Below are 17,250 nucleotides of genomic sequence, written 5' to 3'. Positions count from 1 at the left end.
ATATCCCCTTCATGTTACTGATGGTTTTCTGGTACGTCTTTGTTACCACTAGTTCCCACTGAGAGAAAGCATGCCAATTTTCCATCTAAAATGATTCTTACCTGCTGATGGATGCTAGAGCTAATGGTGCTCTTTTAGAGCATTCTATATCTGAAGAAGTCAGGATATGAAAGTGGGGAATTCTTCCTCACTTTAGGACAACTTTGAAGGAACATCCAAGAGTCAGGACTAAAGACAAAATTTTGATCACATCAAAGCTCAACTCCTCAGTATTGTATTTCATTTTAGTTTCCATTATTTGGGTCCCTAGGTTTTTCCTTTGTTTGTTTATTTTTTATTTTTACTTGTCTTTTGGTTCTCCTGTTTTTACAGCAAGTATTTAACTGTGTGCATATTATGTATGCATGTTCACATTTGGGCACCTGTGTGCAGGTATGTGTACACACGTGTGGAAGGCAGAGGTGAATGTCAGACGTCTTCCTTTATTACTCTGTATCTTACATATTGATTAAGTTTCCTACTTGAATTTAGAGTTTGCCAATTAGGAATCTTTTAACTTTCTAGCTTTCTTTGGAGAATCCTTATTTCTGCCTCCCAAGTACTGGCATGAAAGACATCCTGTCCAGCCAGCACTTATGTGAGTATTGGATATCCAAACTTGGGTCCTCATATTTGCACAGCAAGTATTTTACTACTGAGCCATAACACTCTCAGATCTTTCTTAGAAAATATCATATACCCTAATCTCCATGTTAAATATTTCCCAGGAAGCTTATGTGAGGGAGAATTTTTCATGGACCAAGATCCTGATGAGTCACAGAAGCCACGATCAAAACATATCTTTGCTTATTGTTTTTCTTTGAACTCTTTTTTTTCTTCTGCTACAGTTTTGCTTGTGTAGACATGAAACACAAAAATCATGACTAATGCTCACTTAGCTATTTTTTACTTCTCAGGTGCTGTGTCTTTCCATAAATTCTCCATGCCTTTGAGAGCAAGATTCTACTCTCTCATGGAAGAGCGAGAATTATTATGTAAAATCTTTTCACTGTGGGAAGTAGTGAGAGGAATGTAGGCAATACTGAGCACTATTTTTGTAACTGCCCTCCAATATAAGATCAAAATAAATATGTTTTATCAATAAGTAATATGCCGGGGCCATTGAGAATTTTCTCCAGGACTTTTGTTTGAATTCTTAATTACTAGCCGAAATTACCTTAGAAACAAAAGTCTATTTGTCACACACTACAGCAAAGTAACATGCACGTGTCTTTTTGTTCATGATAAAGTAGCATCTTCAGACAACAGTTAGTTCAAATATTGTTATACACTGCAAGTGATTTACCTAAAGTAACAGTCTAATGTTAGCAGATCAATTATGATGGTTTAAGAAGTATGGAGTGATTTCATTACTTTTTGCTGTATCAGGTAGAATCAAAAGCCCATAAGTCAGCATGAAGATACATTTCAGTTATAGAGTAGTGTCACTGCTCAGATCCATGAGGTGGGGCTTCTATATTCCTTCCCTCTTACAATTTCCTAAAAATAGGAAAAAGAAAAGGTTTTCCTCAGCTGGTTTGTGCCCTCCTAAAACTTGTAGGTAATAACATCTTATCTTGAACATGTTATCATTTTTTTATGTCCCATAAGTTTTTTACCTCTATAGACTCCATTGCTGTATATTAAAGAGAATCATTTTATTAAAACTTTTAATTTAAATTTACTAATATTTAAAATACCCTATAAAATATCAGGCAGTTAAGAAAAACTTAGAAAGTAGGAATTAGTAAAAAAGCAAATATTCTGTCTACTAGTTCCCAATATAGTAACTTTTTGTACTTCCAGTGTGTGTTAAAATGAAAATTTCATTCTATATTCAGTATGAAGAATAGCATAATGTAGTTATGGTCATGAGAATAAGAAGAATTCTGAAGTTAGTTTCCTTCAGTTTGAAATATTAAATAATGATGAGCCCGTTTCTAATTCTTCACATTTACATATAATTTCTATTTTCAATTTTGTTCCTTCCTTGGGTAGTGGTAGTAATTTGCTTTCTAAGATATGCTTTAAAATTATTTACGTTTAACTGTTATGAGATGTGTTTTAGGTATATTTTATTATCATAAGTAATAAGTTCCTCTTGGGTATCCTGCTGTTGCCCTGGGTGGTGGAGATTCTGCAGCTTTGGGTCTGCAGGCTCAGCAGATCATAGATGGGCTGGATGTTGGGTTGGACCAACACATAACCCTGATTCTGGGCCTGGGTATTGCCGGTTTTTCTGCCTACCAGCCCTCCCTTGTCTCACCACCAGGGTGCACTCCTCAGCATTGTCCTGGCAAGTTCACCCCTTGCAGTGATGAGCAAAGGATTAGGCCAGTTCTCTTGTGTTTATGCCCTCAGGGTCAGTTCCCCATACCTATACCTTCAGGGCCTACTCTACTCCATTGCCTATCATTGCATAGGGGTCACTCTCCTGAGTCTGCAGATGATGATGGGCAGGGCCAGCTTTCCCACTCTTATGGCCTAAGGATTAGCTCTCCCATCTGTCTCAGGCATTGATGGGCTGTGAGGGGGTGAATCTCTCCTCCATCCATGCTACCTCATGATAGATGAGTAGTGGGGAACATTCCTCCCACGCTCATAATATCATGGCTAGCTTACCTACACCTACCAATAGAATTGGTTCTATTGTGCTTCTCAGGAAAGGTGCAGGACTAGCCATCCCATCTGCCTACGGTATTTTATGCTTAATTTCTTTAACATATCTCAGTCTGGCATTTCAGATAAAAACAATTACAGCAGGTCATTCTGCTGATCCTATATATTAATCAAAATACTCACTTATATGCACATTAACATTGTACTGCATTACATCATGTACATGCTTCCTTTTGCTTCTAATTTCTCCATATCCCTTTTTAGACTCCCTTTCAAACTTTTGACCCTTCCCATAGCTCTTATTGTTACATATATGCATATGCATAATGTATAATACATTTTATATATTACTGTGTACATGTGCATATTCCCTGTTAAGTCCATTTAGTGTTACTTGTGTGAATGTACCTGTGTTTAGGGATGACCATGTGGGACTCTGTAACCTCTAAAGGGACTTGTATCTACAGAACTGAATCTCTCTTATCTTGGCAGCCTGGGTGCTACATTTTTCAATTTCATAAAAGCACAAAGACTTAAGTAAAACACAACAAAAAATCATTAAGAAATTAATGACCCTCAACAGAATAAAACTTTAATAATTATACTAATAATATTTTCTTAATTGTATGTTAAAATATAAAATAATGAAGTATGAGTTTTATTACAAAGACTTCCCACTGTATAAAATGTTTAGTACATTTTATTACAATTGACATTCTTTAAATTTCTTTTTCTTTTTTTTATTTTATATAACCAAGTCCATTTAAATGAAAACAAACATTTATAGACAATATTTGGGAATTTGGGTGTCATTCTTTCCAAACTACTTCCTGCTGGTAAGGGGCGCTGTCATGGGGGATTTGAAGAAGATTCAGAAATTATGGCTGTAGTCTGTAAGGCTGCTTTGTCCAGCTGTTTTGAATGTAGGATCACCTGGTACTCTGTTTCAGGAGGTCTGGCTTGATCAAACCACATTAGTCTGGAAGGAATCCACATCTTTTCATTTTCTGTGGAAACAAAAATAGAAATCCTTTTCCCCAGTAACTTGTCCTTGAACTTAAATTTTGCAGTGAAAGCATTTTTTCATGTCGATCCAAGTTCCCTCTCCCTCTCTCTCTTCCTCCCTCCCTCCCTCCCTGCCTCCTTCATTCCCTTTTACACTCTCTGCCCTAAATGCACTCTAACCACCCTCCCCTCCCATCCCCCCACCCCAATTCCATATGTAGGGGAATGCCATCCAGTAGGGGTCATGTAGATCTGACAGGTCATGTGAAGTAGGGACTAGGGCTTCTCTCCTGTCTCTAGATTAAGGCAGTTATCCTGAGGGATGTATTCGCAAAGTCCTTTTGTGCACCAGGGATACATGCTGTCTCCACTGTCTGAGGTCCTTTAGACTGCTCAGTCCTTCTGGCTGAGACCCATATTCAGGGGGGGACTGAGTCAGTCCCATGCTGGCTTCCCAGCTATCAGTCTGGTGGCCCCTTAGCTCCTCCTTGTTCAGGTAAGCTGTCTCTATGTATTTATGCTGCCTGGTCTTGTCCTCTCCATCTGCATCTGAGTTCTACTTGATTATTTCCTGGCATCTACTCCCGTGGGGTAAATTCGCTTCTCTCTGTTCTAAGGCTTTCAGTTGTGCTGTTAATTCTCTTATGTGACTATCCTCTGTTTTATTCATATGGGCACTGCTTTCAAGGTGTCCCATAAGTTCAGGTATGTTGTGTCCTCATTCTCATTGAATATTAGAAAGTCCTTAATTTATTTCTTCTTCGACCCAGGAGTGGTGAAATTGCACATTGTTCAGTTTCCATGAGTTTTCAGGTTTTCTGCTATTTGTGTTGTTGTTGAATTCCAATTTTAAATCATGGTGGTCCGATAAGATACAGTGGACTATTCCTATTCTCTTGTATCTGTTGAGGTTTGTTATGCCACCTAGTATGTGGTCGATTTTAGAGAAGGTTCCATGTGGAGCAGAGAATAAGGTATATTCTTTTGTCTTTGGATGGAATGTTCTATAGATGTCTGTTAACCCCAGTTGAGACATAACTTCTGTTAGTTCTTTTGTTTCTTAGTTGAGTTTCTGATTTGTGGTCCTGTCTAGTGTTGAGAGTGGAGTATTGAAGTCTCCCACTATCAGTGTGTGAGGTTTTATACGAGCTTTGAATTTTAGTATTGTTCTTTTACGAATGTGGGTGACTTTGTATTGGGGACATAGATGTTCAGAACTGAGACTTTGTGTTGATGGATTTCTCCTGCGATGAATATGAAATGACTGTCTTCATTTCTTTTTAATAATTTTGGTTTGAAGTCTAACTTGTTAGATATTAGGATAGCTACTCCTGCTTGCTTCTTGGTTCCATTTGATTGGGAAATCTTTTCCCAACCCTTTACCCTGAGGTAATGTCTATCTTTGAAGCTTAGATGTGTTTCTTGTATGCAGCAGAAGGATGGATTCTGTCTTCGTATCCATTCTGTTAGCCTGTGTCTTTTTATAGGTGAGTTAAGACCATTAATGTTGAGGCTGAGTAAGGACCATTGATTGTTGATGCTTGTTTGATTTATGTTTGTTGTTGGCAGTGTTATTGTGAATATATTAGTTCTGTTTTACCCTTGGTTTCTGGTGTAGTTGGATTATCTCTTGCCTACATTTTTGTGGGCGTGGTTACCTTCCTTGGGTTTGAGCTTTCCTTCCAATAATTTCTGTAGGGCCAGATTTGTAGATACCTATTGGAAAAATCTGGTTTGTCATCTTTGTAGGTCTCTGGACATTTCTCTAGAGTCAGTTTTCACTTGAAACCTATAATGGCTCCCTCTTTTATGGTATCTCTCTCTCTCTTTCTCACTCTCTCACTCTGTCTCTCTCATCTATTCCTTCCCTGACTCAATCTTCCTAGTCCCAAATGCTTTTCTCTCCTTCCCTTCTCTTTCTCCTAGCTCCCTCTCCACTTCCCATCCCCCACTCCCAATATGCTCAGGAGATCTTGTTACTTTCCCCTTCTGTGAGGGATCATGTATGAATGTCTTAGATTCCTCCTTGTATCCTAGTTTCTTCTCTGGCGTTGTGAATTATAGGCTGGTAATCCTTTGTTCTGTGTCTAAAATCCATATATAAATGAGTACATACCATATTCCTCTTTCTATGACTGGATTACCTCATTCAGGATGGTTTCTTCAAGTTCCATTCATTAGCCTGTGAATTTCAAGATTCCATTGTTGTTTAAACATATTATTTCTCATGTTGTGTGTCTTACCTACATGTATGTATATTCATGCAGTGCTCCTATAGTCCAGAAGAGGGCGTTGGATCTCATGGAACTGGGGTTACAGAACTGCCTATGTATGCTGGGAATCCAGATCCTTTACAAGAGTTACCAGGGCTTAATCTCTGAGCTATCTCTCTAGCCCTCCTTTTCTTATAGATTTCTATAATTAAGATTATTGATTCCCTCCATATAATTTAAGAAAGCATTTTAGTTACTAGTGAAAGGACCTCCAAAATCTGTGATAGTCCCTCATGCCATCCTGATAACTTTGGGTTATGCTAGTATCTATTTTGTTTTAGCCTATCTTAAGCAACAACATATGTTAAGTCAGGGATTTTGATGACTTAGTGTCTTTCCACAAGCCTTGTTATGTTAAAATAAATGACCAAATAACTATATAATGTCACTCTGGGGATCAATTGTTTAGTTGCAATAAAGCATTTCTACATTTATAGTTTAATTTTCGGTAAAAGTCAGATTTAATAAGATTTTAAATCAGGTTAAAATCAGATTTTTTTTTCTTTAAGGTAATAAAACTCTCAAAGGGACATGATCAGGATGATGGATTCTTCGAATACACATTTCAAATGGCACATTTTTATCGCCATAATGTCATTAAAAGCCTTATTTTCCAAAGCAACTGTTGTTTTAATTAGAGTGGTATTTTAAAATTTCAACTGCAAATGAGTTTATAATGGGGGAACATCTAGTATACAGGGCATGCTCATCTATGCTAGCAGTTTGATGTACAATTATATGACCTACTGGTCATGTATCATAAGTGATAAAAGTGTGATACATACAGATGAATGTTATTCATCATACTGCAGTGTGAGCATGAGAGATGTCAAATTTCATAGTAGAAATTAATCATTTTGTAAGTATAAGTTGCTATCTTATATGTATGTGTCTGTTATCCCAGAAGTCAGGAGGCCGAGCCAGGAGGGTTAAGATCCAGAGAACATTCTGGAAGATGGACTAAATTCCAGGCCAGCCTGGGTGGTCTAGTGAGAACTTTTCTCATACATCCCCCCTCAAAAAAACATAAACAAGTTAAAAAGAAAAAGGCAAAATCAAGTGAAAGGAAACACTCTTTAAATATTAAAATGGTAACAGTGTTTTATAACTTTCCTGTCAGTTACTCTTTAGTCTTAAACATACTGGTGAGTGAAAATGTTTAGAAGTTACTAAAAGTAAAAAGGAGGAGCAGAAATTTGGAAATTTGATTGAAAGGTCTTGGGTGTTTTAACAACCAGGAGGCTTCTTGGAGTGTCTCAGGAATTATTTTACTAGGGAAGCCTAGGGGTGAGTTATTTACATTTTCTAGATCCCATTCAAGTACATGTAAGAATTTCACAGTCTACACATTCCTTCTGCCCTATCCAAAACTAAAGACATTTCCATCAGTTCTTGTGGCACACACTTGTGCTCTCTGCAGACACAGGAGCACAACTCTAAAGTCAAGTCCAGGAGATGGATAAGTTACTTTATCCTCGCTGTGACAAAATACCTTACAAAAGCAACCTCAGGAAGGGCAGGTTTATTCTGACTCACAGTATGAAGGGCCAAATCATCATGAAGGATACTTAATGATACTAGGAATGAGAGGAGACTTGTCCTACTGCTCCACAGTCAGGAGCAGAAGGAGAGGAATGCTCGCTAGAGCTTAAGTTGCATTCTCCCTTTGGCTCTCTCCTTGATCCCAGCCCATGGGAGGATGCTGCTCACATTCAGGGCCACCTCCCTGTCCTGTTAATCTTGTCTAAAGACACTTTCTTTTCATGCCCAGGGCTGTGTTTCTATGCTTATTATAAATCCCATCAAGTTGACCAGAAGTGTACTGTCAATCCATATGGCAAAACACAACTCAGGAACAAAAATAAAATGATATGTTTCTTTAAAAAAAAAAAAAGCTATCTCTATATAACATTATTAATTTTCTTACATATGCTCATGTTTATCTAACAAACAAAACCATTATTCTGGATAGAAATTGATAATTGAGAAGTAGCCAGAGAGTGACACAGGAGACCTGGAAACTGGAAACACACACCCAATAGATATAGGGATTGAGATAAAAGAAAACACATGAAAAAGTACATTTAAACAGGTATAAATTAAATTACCGTCTAACAACAAGGCTGTGTAGGAAAAAGAAAGAGATACCTGAGAGATGCAGAAGCAAAGGGCAGAGGGTTTGTCAAAGCTGATGAAAGTGTGATGGGGTAGGAAGAATTAGCACTGTGTTTTTTGGTCTTTGCGTGCTGTGTAAATAAAACCTGTTTGGAATAAGCCATAGTATCAGACATGTAAATGTTAAGAATAAGCCATATCACCATAAGTTATGTAAAATGCTTTAGTTGGAAATAATCTCCCTAACCCCCAAAATGTAAACACTTAAACATGTGCTGTCCTCAGGGCTTGGGCTTACTCTGCATAATGCTGCACACAGTCCTTAGTGCCTCTCTGGGAGCTTGTCCTTCACTGTCAGAGAAGAGGCCAGCCTCTAAATGCAGAAATACACAGAATTCAAATGTAAGAATGTGGAGAAACACAGCTTCAAGTGAGCCAAAAGGCTTTTCTGAGTAAGGTCTATGCAACAATCCTCAGTGGATTTTTAATTCACAAAAACTAATGCTGTGAGAATTATGGGACATTGTCAGTGCCAAGGACAAATTTTGGTGTACTGGCTAAACCTGGCTGTCAACTGACATACCTGGCAAGTGGGAACTGCTGAAGAATTGCCTCCATCAGATTGGCCTATGGGCATGTTTGTGTGTGGGGTTGGTTATGATTGAGATGGCCTTCCCTGTCACCAAGGTGGACATTGGGTGTCAGTCTAATTCAGGGGGAGCAAGCCAGTAAAGCTTAAAGCTGTGGTACTTTGTGGTTCCTGCCACCAGGTTCCTGGCTGACTTTCATCAACAATGGACTGTACCTGGAGTTCTAAGATGAAAGCAACCCTTTTCCTCACAAGTTGATTTGATCAAGATAATTACCAAAGCAACAAGAAAGCAAACTAAAACAGTTGATATTTTTTCTGTACTTAACTCTGGGTTAGTTCTAAATTGCTAAGAACAAAGTGTTAGTTCACTTTCTATTACTGCTATGAAACAGCTTGACCAATGTAACTTAGAGAAGGAAGGGTTTATTTGGGGCTAATGGTTCCAAAGGGTGAAGAGTCCATCACCACTATGGTGGAGCATCATATCAACAGGCTGGCAAGGGGATTGGAGCAGCTAGGCTGCCAAGGAAACTGGAGCAGGAAGCTGAGAGCTCACATGCTATTAAGAATAAACAGAAAGCAAACAGCACACTAGCAATGGCAAGAGGCTTTTAAATCTCAAATCCTGTCTCCAGTGATATCTATGTAGCTTCCAGCAAGGTGATACACCATCTAAATATACCCAAACAGCCCTAAAAACAGTATTCAAACATCTAACCTATGGAGACATTTTCATTTAAACTGTCACAAGGAAACTGAAAACACCTAAGCATCTTGGTAAAGGAACTTATTTTGTATTTATAATAATATATTAGAATTCTACTGACTTTTCTTTAAATATAATTTTTAATGGTATAGAAGATTGACTCTATTAATTGAAAGAAATATTTAAAGATAAGATGGGAAAGGAACTTTCAGGGAGGGAGATAATGGTAGGGGTGGAGAGAAGAATGGAAGAATAATCAGAATGCACTTAATACATATATGAGGTTATCAAATAACAAATCTAATCAATAAAAATATATGGTTCTTAAAGGAGAATTCAATTCTGGCATTTTTGTGAAAAATCGTTTAAACAATAGCACAATAGCATCTCATATTCTGGTGAGATTGTATACTTCATTATGTCATTCTTAATAATAAAACACAACTTTCTAAACTTTTCAGTCAATAGTTCTAAACCTCCTTTTCATTTCTTTTCCTGTTATCGATCAGGCTTTTTTTCAATTAAATGCTTCATTGTAACCAGCAGTCAAATATACTTTGTATAAATTCTGAAGACTTGGAGAAACTGAGAGTTATTTGTCTTCATTCAAATAATGGATGGGATGTGAGAAGCTTCCACAAACTGGTCCCCAGAGGATGCTTTAAAATAGCGTGTGGGTTTGCAGAGTTTCAAGTAGCAAATTAGTTTCAAATTGATCAACGTTTATCCCTTTCAAAATACACTTAGGAAGTTTCACAAAGGCACTATAATACAAGGGAAGTGATGGAATAAAAAGTAAATTAAAGCAAACAACATCCATTTTATTTTTACCCTTCCTTTACATCTAAAGTAACAAAAGTAGCTTAAATAAACTCCAGCTTTTTGATTCATTTAAAATCACCAAACATAAATGCATTTCCTATGACTTAAGTGTTTTCTGACTAACACGCTGAAGGTATTTACAGATTCAGATGCTTTTGAGAACCAGACAAAGTACATGAGTGTTGGACATGTATCTAGTATAAGATAACCAATGGGCTGCAACATAGAGGAGTAGAGTCTGTGACAACAAAGGGATGGTGTCTTCTTGAAAAGTATGCCACTTTAAAAAACTGGTGACCTGTTTGAATCCTAGGAACAACTATTCAGTCCATTGTGTATTATATATAAGATATTCAAAGGCAATGAAAGATGTTGTTGTTCATTCTGGTTACCATGGAAACACCAAAATACCAATGTGGACACATAATTTTTTCTAGTTAAAAACAAAACAAAGCAAAAAATAAATGAAAACCCATATTCTATATAGTTCAACATTATCTAAGAAGAAATTCAATCTGAATACTGAAGACTAACAAAATTATTTAGTAATTTTCTAACCCATTTAAGGACTCAGACAGACTATGTAGAAATTGTATTTTTTTTCTTTGAAGCAATCTTCTTGTTTTACTTGGTCTACTTATCTGTGTTAGTCCATTTAATCTTTCAGTATCACAATTTTATTTTTGTTATCTATCTCTGAGCCTAGCTTCTTGAACAGTTTAGACCATATTTAAAGATTTTTTTCCATATCCAGTGTAATAACGAAAAGCTCCAATTATTCTGTACTGGTTGCATGTTCAATAAAGCCAAACATAAGTTTTGTCAGATCAAATCTGAGTTTTATTTTATAGGGATTACTTTTAGGATTATGCAAACAGTTCTAAGGATGATTTAAAGCCATCTTACATTGATCTAAACAAATCTTTTCTACTGTATTAGAGGGCAAAATTTCACATTCTACACAATCTTTAAGGACCCCACAAGAATTACAGATTAGGTAATACATATTAAGTAGTTTTCTAGATGTCTTTGTTGGAATTGAGAACAAGTCCTCACAAATCCTTAGAGAAATCAGACTTACAGGGGCTTTAGTTTTCTGCAAAACAAAGTAAAAAATGAGTTGAAACTATTAAGAAATATAAGGGATAATATAAATATTTGATAAATAGAAAATTATTAGTAACCAGTAAGTGGTGATTTTTGTTCATGACTTGACTGATTTAGATGACATGCTTTGAAAATACCATATGTTAGAAATGATAGTAACATACGATGTCTCCTCTATCATTAAAACATTGCAGTTCTATAAGAGCAGAAAAGCTTCAATGTATGTTAGTAAAAACCATCACAACTTGTGACATACAGTAGTCTTGTATCTGAGCTATGGTGCATTGACAGTGTCTGCAGGTATCACATGGTACAAGGACATGTGTAAACAAAAAACACATGTTTGTGTATTTAGAATCAGGAGTATAGGAAATATGAAACAACACAGGTGACTGCTGACAGTAAATTTCAATTATACCATACCATGTGTTAGTTTTTTTTAATTAATTTATTATTACATACAGCAAGAATAATTTTGTCAAATAATTCCCCAATTCTTTGTAATCCCCACATTGTGACCTATAAGTTAAGGAAGCCATAGCTTAGCCTGAGCTGGGTTTTTCAACTGCATCAAAAGTCACTTAATAAAGCACAATTGAATGTAGGCATAAAATGTGGGTTCTCTGATTTCCAGAATGCAATATTACCTTGCATATAACATTTAATATTTCAGTGTACTTCCATCCACTCTAGAAACAACACCAGATATAAAGTGAAGTTTTCAGAACAGAGATACTTTGTCTGTGTGGTTGCATACATACCCATGTATCAGGGAATACTAATTTCCAGATTACTCATGATAATTTAAAACATTTTTATACACTTAAATTAAATGTAGGGCAGAGGTAGTTTATATCAATATTTGAAAATTAGTTTTAAGCCTATGATGTGTTATGAAGTGTTGTTTTATTTATTCATTTATTTATTATATGTATTTACTGGGTGGGAGGAGTGCTCACCAAGGTATGTATGTGGGGGTCAGGATACAACTAGCAGCACTGGGTTCTCTCCTTCCATAATGCGGATCTAAGGGAGCAAACTCAGGTTTTCAAGCTTGGTGGCAAGAACTTTTGCTTGCTGAGTCATCTGACCATCCCATAAGAATTTATTTTAGATGATTTTCTTGGCCAGTTATTGGGAAAGACTACCTGTAAGATATAGAATTAGACATTTTTTTGGGGGGGAGGGTATTGGTACTTGAAAGTACTGTCCAAGAATGCTGACATTTAAGTCCTTAACATGTTGATATTTTGACAACTGTTATGTATGGTTCATTTGTGTGTTAGAGCAATACACGCCTGTCCTCTTTGAGAGACAACACCAACATGCTCATCAGGTTATATAGAATGAGCTTTAACAGAAATAAGCCATGTAAGCAGCAGTCCCCAAATGTGTAGTTTACCTAATATGGCACACTCTGGGTCACATGATATTCCTATAATTTTTGTTTTAATTAAAATTGCCAGTTCCTCAATTTGTGACTATACAAAGACAACAGATGAATGTCTATCCTAGAATGAAGCCATGCATGTGATATATATATGAAAATCTACTGTATTGATGTTTTCATGGGTTACAGCTCTATTTTTTCTATTAAATATTAAATACTGGTATTAATTTTCTCCCTCTCCTCATACTCATTACTACACTAATAACAAACAAGAGCTGTGCGTATGAATCATAGTGTATCTCTCTTGGCCTGAGTTTCCATTTTTTTTTTTTTTTTTTTACTTCTGAGCTGAGCTGGTTGTTGCTTCATTTTGCTATATTGTGGCACATTGCATACACATTGATATAAGCATCATATTATTAGTAACTAAATTGTTTTTGCTATTTTTTAGCTAATTGTAGATGTTTCTTTAATGTACAGTTTTTATAGTAATTTTTGTCAAATCCCATAGTTGATTTCTGTTTATTAATATTTTTAGGAGCTGGTCTTAAAATCGGTTTCTGCATTTTGTTTTCTCTTCCAAGAGTATTTCTTTGAAAAATGATCAGATTAGTTCTTTGACACTTACATGCCTGTCAGTAGCACACTATGACTATTCTCACCTTGTCCCCAGACCCAGCACCCTTCCACTACTCTCCTTCACCCCTTCTCCAAGTATTCTTTTCCCACATCCATGCATTTTTGTTTTATATTGTGACTCACTGATTTTAACTAGTATTCTCTGTGTGGCTGTGATTTCTAACTGTCTATTGGTGTGAGGCTAGGTACTTGGGTGAGTAGAAAAATGAACTGAAAACAATCAACAATTACTACTCTTCCACCAGAATCCATTGGTAGCCAATTTCAGTCCTCTTTCATCTATGATTGACAGTTGACAGACCTAATCTAGTGCAGGCTCAGTGCAGGCAGTCCAAGTTCTTGTGTAAACATGGATGAAATGTATGCCATGTCCTAAAGTGTATTTGAAAGTCTTTCTCCCTACATACTTTCTATCCTATTTTCTACAATGTTCCATGAACCTTAGAGGGGATGGTATAAATGCCTTATAAAGGACTGAACATCCAACTGTCAGGTTTCTTGACCAACCACAGTCTCAACATTCACGATTATCATTGCAAAGAGAAGCTTCTATGATTAGCTTGAAAGTGGTGCTTGTCTGAGGCCATAAACATGCATTGTCACTCTGTCATTTTAGTTAAACAATAGCATTAAGTTTCTGCCTAGGGCCTAAGCCATCCTAAGCCATGTATTTTTTTTTTCACTTTTTATTTTATTTTTTATGTATTTAATTTTTTTACTCAGTTTACTGTACCAGGCATGGATTTCCTACTGTAGAGCAACTCCTTGCCATATTTATTGTATTATGATGGTCATGAAAACATTGCATTTTGTCAAGAAAGTAAGTTCTTCTCAGGCAATACCAGATGAACTCTATTATTTGATTCCTTAAATATTTCTTAAGTTGACAAAATTTATGATATCTTGGCCTGAAAAACATTAATCAAACAAACCAGAAGCAAAACAAAGAAAAGTTTAGGGAAGTTACAGAGAAGTTTGAGGACAGCAAATTTGACCTTCCAAACTCTCATTTTTGGACAGGCTTATCAATAAATGAGGAGCATGGTAACATTCAGTATAGGCTAGAATTTGACAAGAGAATGTAATAAAAACTCAACTTCTACATTCAGCATTTGTGAAGGACAAATGAAATGGAAATTTATATTCCTTTAATAGTGGAAAAGAGAATGTTCTTTCTCTTAAAACTTTGGATTTGCCACAAGTAATTTTTTTATTAAATTATGGCAAGATGCAGTGTAAGTGTGGCACAAATTTGCATAAGTATTAAAATTATTCATCATGATTAATTCTATTACACTAAGTCTCAGTTTAATCACGATCTGCCATAGACTATAGCAATTTGCCAGTATTTCATTTTTCCTTGGATTTTGGTGGGATTACAGATTCTATAACAATGATGAAGTCATATGAGTTGTTGTGATTGATGTGTTCCAAAGGGGATCAACATGGGGTGATCAGTTTCAAATCCATGTCAAAAAAATGCTTCAAATCACCTCTGCAAGGGTGAGGATATTTATTTAACTCTTCTTGAAAAACACAAAGGGGAAAATTGTAAGAGAGGAGAGTGGAGGACTTCAGATAACTAAAGGTCAGCCAGAAACAAGATGATCATGCTGTCCTAGAAAAGAATATTTATAGGGAAGTGAGTGGATCTATATAGTGAGATTCCAAACAACTGAACTTCATCAGATGCAGTGTGGGGAACTGAAGAAGCCCCAAGTGAATATGTATATGACATATACATATTGTTTAACTAAAATGACAGAGTGACAATGCATGTTTATGGCCTCAGACAAGCACCACTTTCAAGCTAATCATAGAAGCTTCTCTTTGCAATGATAATCGTGAATGTGGCCATAGCCACTTCAGACCTATGGGGAATTGAAAAAATATTTTTACAGGTCAGCATCAGAGGATGGTAAAGGCTTCTTCAGATCTCAGTGGGAATGTTAATAGAGAGTGTTAATCACTTACAAATGATTAACCGGTGTGTGCAAAACTATCAGCTTTAGCTTCCTCTTCCTGAACGTTCACAGTCTGAGATTGCTGTCACCAGTAAATGCACTCAGGTTCCTGGTTGCTGAGTATTTGGTGCTGCGAGGGTACACAATGGCTTTGACCCCAGCTTTTGCATGCTTGTGTCTGTCATCTGTCCTTTCTTCATTCCCTTAGTTCCCCAGTCAGGTTTCAAGGACCCAAGCTACACAAGACACAGTAGACATAGAATGAGACTCAGCATTAAAATAAGCTTGATAACAATACTCCTGTAACCAAGGGAAGCAAAGTTTTCATTTTTCTCTCTCTCTCTCTCTTCCTCTCTCTCTCTCTCTCTCTCTCTCTCTCTCTCTCTCTCTCGTGTGTGTGTGTGTGTATGTGTGTGTGTGTGTGTGTGTGTGTGTGTGTGTGTGTGTGTGTGTTTAGGTGTTATCCTCATGAACCATATGAGATGTGAGATAGAGTCGTTCTCTCACTGAGATCTGCACCTTACTGATCAAGCTAAACTATCTGTTCAGTGAGCCCCTAGAATCCTCTGTTCCCAAAGCTGAGATTAAAGGTACCCAACACCAACCATAATTTTTATGTGAGTGTAAGGAATAAAACTCAGGATCTCATAGTTACATAGGAAGTACTTAACTTAATGAGCCATCTCCCCAGCCTTGTGAATTCTTTCTCAGCAATGGGTTTTTAAATTTCATTCATGATTCCACACCTTTCTTTTATACCTTAGATCTTGATAGTGGCTTCAGTGGGAGATGGCTTCACTGGAGATATTGCAATTGATGATCTGTCATTCATGGATTGTACCCTCTACCCAGGTAAGAGACAGCAGTTCAAATACATGAGAATTTCCACATATGTTTATTTGGAAGAATTACCAAGGAAATCTATACTTCATATTCAGGAATAACCTAAAGTATCCTAACTTTTACAGTTAATTAAATGTACTGACACTGGAAAAGATATTGTAAATCTCTGCTAGTAAGTAGTCTTAAAAGTGAAATATAAGAAATATGTTTGAATCTGTTACTTTCCTCATTTATCATATACAAAACAGGAAGTCATATCTGACAGTATATTGAGGTTTTATGTTCTTTGTGAGACTTAAGCCATTATACAAAATAATTATTCTAATATAGTAATTACTGAGTTGTTTATAGGCACATTGTGGTTTTTAAACTTCATTAGCACTTAATTTATCTCCAGTGACATTGATATTTTAAATTTAGGCTGTCCTGTTAACTATTCTTAGGAATTATTTACAATCTAATTCTTTTCTCTATTTCCAAGACATATATCTCCAACTGCAACCTTTCTCCTAAAACTATATACTTGCGTTCAATATCTAATAAGAATCTCATCAATAATGAGGGAAGCCACTAAAATTTAGAACAACCCAGGCTTGGAGCATGGTGTAGAGAAGGGGATGCTCATACTCTGTAGTACACTGCAGTGGTCCAGTAAAATAAGAAATGAAATTCATAAACATCATCCTGGCACTCTGACTAAGAATTCTTAAATGACATGGGAGACCAGTGACATTTGCTAAGTATACTAAGATCAAAGAGCATGTGATTTGCTGGTATCTTTTAGTTGTTTGTTTGTCATTTGAAACAGGATTCTTCTGTGTAGCCTTCACCATATTTGAACTTGTTATGTAGACAAGCTTGTGAAGATTCAACCCCACTTCTTTCTCTATAGTTAGGATCCTTCCTCATCTTATCATTACAGCAGCATTGGCTGATGTCATTAGTGTCTGTGTATTCTGCAGAACACTATACAAAGCCAAATCCTTCTTTGGAAGGCCAGTAAGAAGACAGATGTATCACCATTTGTATTTTAGTAAGTGTGTCCATTCCATATTCATATCCCTGATCATCTTTTAACTCAGATATTTCCAGAACCAACTCACTCACTTGCTCTTGTTTCAAGCCATCAGTGTCCC

At 36.4% G+C, this 17,250-nt stretch overlaps 1 protein-coding gene across 1 annotated transcript in view; it reads left to right on the top strand.

Moving 5' to 3' along the window:
- Malrd1 (MAM and LDL receptor class A domain containing 1) overlaps positions 1-17,250 on the top strand; it is a 602,535-nt gene that overhangs the window by 164,367 nt on the left and 420,918 nt on the right. The window contains exon 18 of the mRNA XM_051205714.1: positions 16,036-16,123. Coding sequence (XP_051061671.1) covers positions 16,036-16,123 — 88 coding nt within the window. The remainder of the gene's footprint in view (positions 1-16,035; positions 16,124-17,250) is intronic.

Source organism: Phodopus roborovskii, unplaced genomic scaffold, assembly GCF_943737965.1.
Source record: "Phodopus roborovskii unplaced genomic scaffold, PHOROB, whole genome shotgun sequence".
Taxonomy (NCBI): domain Eukaryota; kingdom Metazoa; phylum Chordata; class Mammalia; order Rodentia; family Cricetidae; genus Phodopus; species Phodopus roborovskii.
The sequence above is the reverse complement of the archived record's forward strand: the minus strand, read 5'-3'. Positions and strand labels throughout refer to the sequence as shown.